The 4,656-nt window shown below is 40.1% G+C and overlaps 1 protein-coding gene across 1 annotated transcript; it reads left to right on the top strand.

Annotated features, from left to right (window-relative positions):
• The first annotated feature begins 684 nt into the window (after positions 1-684).
• Positions 685-2,493, top strand: LOC113756201. Its single transcript, XM_027299966.1, has one exon. The coding sequence runs from the start codon at positions 685-687 to the stop codon at positions 2,491-2,493; it is 1,809 nt and encodes a 602-aa protein (XP_027155767.1).
• The last annotated feature ends 2,163 nt before the right edge of the window (positions 2,494-4,656 follow it).

The raw sequence follows: 4,656 nt of genomic DNA, 5'->3' as shown, positions 1-4,656 counted from the left end.
GGTCAATTTTGAATAAATCATCAATTTCATTCGACCAATTTACCCTTTTTTAGGGTGATCTGATCAATTTTGAATAAATCATCAATTTCATTCAATTCATTTGATCAGTTTACCTATTTTTGGGGTGATCTAGTCAATTTTGAATAAATCATCAATTCCATCCAATCCCTTTGACCTGTTTTTTCCCTTTTAGGGTTTAAGTCTAAGCTTCACTGAATAAATTAGTCGAGACATGTAATCCTTTTAAGAGTATAATTTTTCACACATCATTTTGTGTGTCGATCAAAACAGGCGATCCATTCAGACTTTGTCCTCATTTTTGGGACAAATGTCCTTTTTTTCACTCCAATTGGACAATTTTTATTTTTAATTATTTTTCACTCAATAAGTTGATCGGATCCATCAGGTATTGTATAGTGCCTGCTCTGGAGGATTGCATTTTCATTCTAGGCCTACCCTTGGCACAAAAAGGGTTCCCCCATAGGACATGCATCCGAATTACTTTAATTTTTACTAACTCGTGTCTTTTTCTCTTTCTTTTTCTTTCTTTTAACAGCAGTTAAGCCAGAAAGGGAGTCTAAATAGGGATTTTTCCTAAATTTTCATGTGTTTTTCAAATATAGCTACACAAAAAGCCCCATCGTTATACGATCTCGCAGTCGGGCTTTGAGAAACTGTGTAAACATGGGTACACACCCGGAATCATCCGACAGGCCTGTAACGGCCCCGTTAGCTGATTTGGCAAACCGAGGAGCTCAACTGAGCGAAGTTTTGAATAAATTCAATGAGCTGAATATGGAAATGACCACACAACGGCGCGTGATCCACCAGTTGGTTGCTGGTAGTGGTAGCGGTGGTCAACCTGAGCCTTTACCTACTAACCAACCTGAACCGCAACCAATACTTTTACCCTATACTCAAACCCCCTCTACCCCGCATTTTGCAAATCCGCATGAAGAAACTTTTATCTATCCCACTCATGGCCTACCCCATTCCCAGGCACCCGCTATCCAAACCAATCCTCCTCACCCCCAAATTCCCCAAAATTATCCACACATTAGTCCGAATATGCCACTCGAACCTCAGGGACCACATTATTACTCCATCACTGAGCCATTTAACATGGATACCGCCACCCAAGGGAAAGCAGAAGCTGGGGAGTCGTCCGCGTCGATAGTTAAGAATTTGCTAAAACGATTGGATCGGTTTGAGGAGTTCATAAGGAAAAACCAAGGTTTGAACAAACAAGGAGGTTTGGACTACAACGACCTGTGCCTATTTTCGGATATGCAATTGCCCATGGGTTTCAAAACGCCCAAGTTTAGCAAGTATGACGGAACGGGCAATCCCAAGACACATCTCCGAATGTTCGACAACAAGTTGGGCAAGCCAATAGATGACGAGAATCTACCAGTTCGTTTGTTTCCTGAAAGCTTAGAAGGCGATGCACTGGACTGGTATTCCAATTTGAAGCCCGAGGATATGAGGACATGGATGGACTTATCAACCGCTTTTCTAAGGCAATACGAATACAATTGCGAGCTGGCTCCAACGAGGACCACATTGGAGGGAACCAAGAGGAAACCATCCGAGGACCACAAGACATACGCGAAGAGATGGAGGAAATTGGCCGCCAAGGTGGAGCCCCCCATGACTGAAGATGAGATTGTTCGTACGTTCATCAAAGCTCATGACCCGCCCTATTTTGAGGAGATTTTTCGCATGACCGGGTGTTCATTTGCAGCAATTATCAATAAGTTGGAGGAATATGACGAATACGTCAAAGCAGGGAAAATTGTCAATGTATCAGCTTTAAAATCACAGTTGGACGCCTTGCAAGGTCAGAGTAATAATGGAAGGGAGCCTCAACGTAAGAAGAAAGAGGAGGAAACTACTTTTGTGTGGGGCCAAGGACCGTTTTCAAGACCTAGATCCCAACGTTACCACACATATTTATCTCGCTATCCAAACCTACGCCCTGTTTACCATACTACTACCAATCACCCTCGACCTCAGCCAAACTATGCTAGCCCATCTCCAATGCCCTCCCTAATATCTCAAAACAGTTCTCAAATTCGACTTCGTCTACCTTATAATCCCAGACCTGCTCCACCAAACCAACAGACTTACAACCCTCCTCAAACCAATAAAATACAAAAACCTGGTCGATCTCGAAATTTTACCAACTTAGGCCGACCCATTGACCAACTGTACGAACAGCTCAAGGCCGCAGGTGAAATCGATGACATACCTCCTCCAAACTACTCTCGTCGAGGTCTCTCTGCTGGGTACGACCCTCAAGCCGCTTGTGCCTACCATTCTGGAGCCCCCGGTCACTCGACCAGTAATTGTTGGGTACTAAAACATAAGATCCAGGACATGATCAAAGCAGGAGATATAGTGTTAAGGAAAAGGGAAGAACAAGGACCGAGCATAAGTACGAATCCCTTTCTTGAACACAAGGACACCTTTGAGGCATTTACCCCCCAATGAAGAAATTTGAAAATCCTGGAAATGGCTGAATTAGTGAGATTCCTCCCTCTTGAAGGGAAGTTTCGATAAATTTGGGGAGTTGTTTTGGTTAAAACCAATGAAAATCGTTCATACATGTGCCTTTTGTTTAACTATGTTTTTTGTAAATAGTTTTCAATCAAGTGACTACTAAAGACACGTTTCATGATATCAAGTTTGGTTTTGTCTGGAAATTCAATAAAATGTACAGTTTTATATTGTGACTTATACATTCTTTTCAGATGGCCCAGAATAAAACCGTCTGACCCTTTGGATATCACTGTTCAGAAATTTGATGGCAGCAATCTCACGAATGTGAATTTGAGTTTCAAAATGAGAGGAGTGGCGAAGAGACATCCGAAAATGTTTCAAAGAAGCCCGAATGGAATAAAAAAAAAGTTCAAGCCGAATCGGGATCAAGATTAGGAATAAGAAACAGTTAAACACAGTCCATCGTGGTCAATATGATCAAAAGGATTGGTCCGTGATTACCATTAAAGGGTCAAATCATGACCATTCAGACAAGGAAGCAAAGCATTAAGGTGGTTTTCATCAGTACAAAATGAAGCCAAAAGAAGAGTTCGCCGCGAATTGGCAAGGTGCTCTTATTATCAAAAAGATATTGCTTGGTGGAGCACTTGTTCCCTCAGCCAATCAATTCGGAGATGTATAAGAAATTTTCATCTGATAAATGGAAGTTTCCTTTTAGGGTTAATGCGAAGAATGGAATGAAAGTTAGGCCCTCTTCCTTTCCAATTAAACATTTTATCCCTAGTTATCCCTTTTGAACCTTCAGAATAAATCATTTCGTTTGACAACCCCTGAGAATCGCAAACCCCACACTGGGCTAAGTTTGAGCCGAAAGAAAGGGAAATAAAAGAAAAGAAAAAGAGTGAACCACAATTAAAAAATAAACTAGGGCAAATTTTGAAAAGTTCAAAGGAATGGCAGAAGGGCAAAAGAAAGGAAATGAAAGAAAAGAGAACCTCGGCTAGGCATGAACTGGGGCAAATTTTGAAAATTTCAATGAAATGGTAGAAGGCCGAAAACGAAAAATGAAGAAAAGAAAAATGAAAGAAAAGAGAGCCTCAATTGAGAATAAACTGGGGCAAGTTTTGATTTCACCTTAAAATAGGGTTGGCGCAACAATGCGATCTCAGATCATTTAAACCATTCATAAAATCTGCCTTCAAGCCTTAACCTTTTCTTATCACCCCGCCAGACCCCATTACAAAAGCCAAAAGTCCTGACTTCCGTTCTTTGCACCACCTCTTTAAGGAAATTTTCTTAATCAAATGACAAATGATGTCAATACATCTTCGCCAATTTGCAAGGGAAGGTTTGTCGCACTGATGCCATCATTTCTTAAACACATTTTGAGTTGATGAAGGCTATTGGCAGGATTGGTTCATTAGTGAAAACTGGAGTATCACCCAAGAAGAAAAAGAAAAAGAAAAGAAGAAAAAGAAAGGGAAGAAAAATAAAAAGGTGAGGATAGCCTTAGTGAAAACCCGAAAGGGCACTAGGGTAGGATTTTATAAGGAGAAGTAAGCTTGGATTTGAAAGGCTAGTGACTCAGTTCGTTGAAATTTCTATTCACCTTGTGGTTCGGTTGCCGACATTGAATTTTGGAAGGATGATATCCAAAGAGTCAACGGTGATAATTTGTTTGAGATTAAAGGGTTTTGGATTACCCAATATAAATTGTTAAGTTTACAGATTCATTTTTCTTAAATTATTTTTTGTTTTCAAATCACGGAGATTTTCATCATTGATTGTGTAAATATAATATTCTTTCATTTGTTTCATGGTCTCATTTATCTTTTGGATTTATCCAATGGCAATCCCTGTGATTTATTGGAATTACCTGGAAGTCAAGAAGATGGAATGTGATTCGAGGAGCGAAGTTGGGTCAACAATTTATCAAATGGCAACCCCTATGATTGACTGGATACCAAGGGTCTTGTTAGCATTGGAAGTTGAGGAATCTTGACACAGTTCACAGAGTAAAGTGAAGTTTTTGCTATATCGGAAAAACGTCCAAGTACTCATGTTTACACATTTCTTGAAAGTAAGATTGATCGGATGGTGGTGGCATTATCTATCATTACCATTATTTTTACTTTTTGTAGGTCCAAATGGTCC

The sequence above is a fragment of the Coffea eugenioides genome, unplaced genomic scaffold, assembly GCF_003713205.1.
Source record: "Coffea eugenioides isolate CCC68of unplaced genomic scaffold, Ceug_1.0 ScVebR1_205;HRSCAF=829, whole genome shotgun sequence".
NCBI lineage: Eukaryota > Viridiplantae > Streptophyta > Magnoliopsida > Gentianales > Rubiaceae > Coffea > Coffea eugenioides.
Note: the sequence above shows the minus strand (reverse complement) of the source record. Positions and strands in the feature narration are given on the sequence as shown.

What these genes read in the sequence shown, in the direction of transcription:
- LOC113756201 (XM_027299966.1), top strand. Translation starts at nt 685, where the DNA reads ATGGGTACACACCCGGAATCATCCGACAGGCCTGTAACGGCCCCGTTA.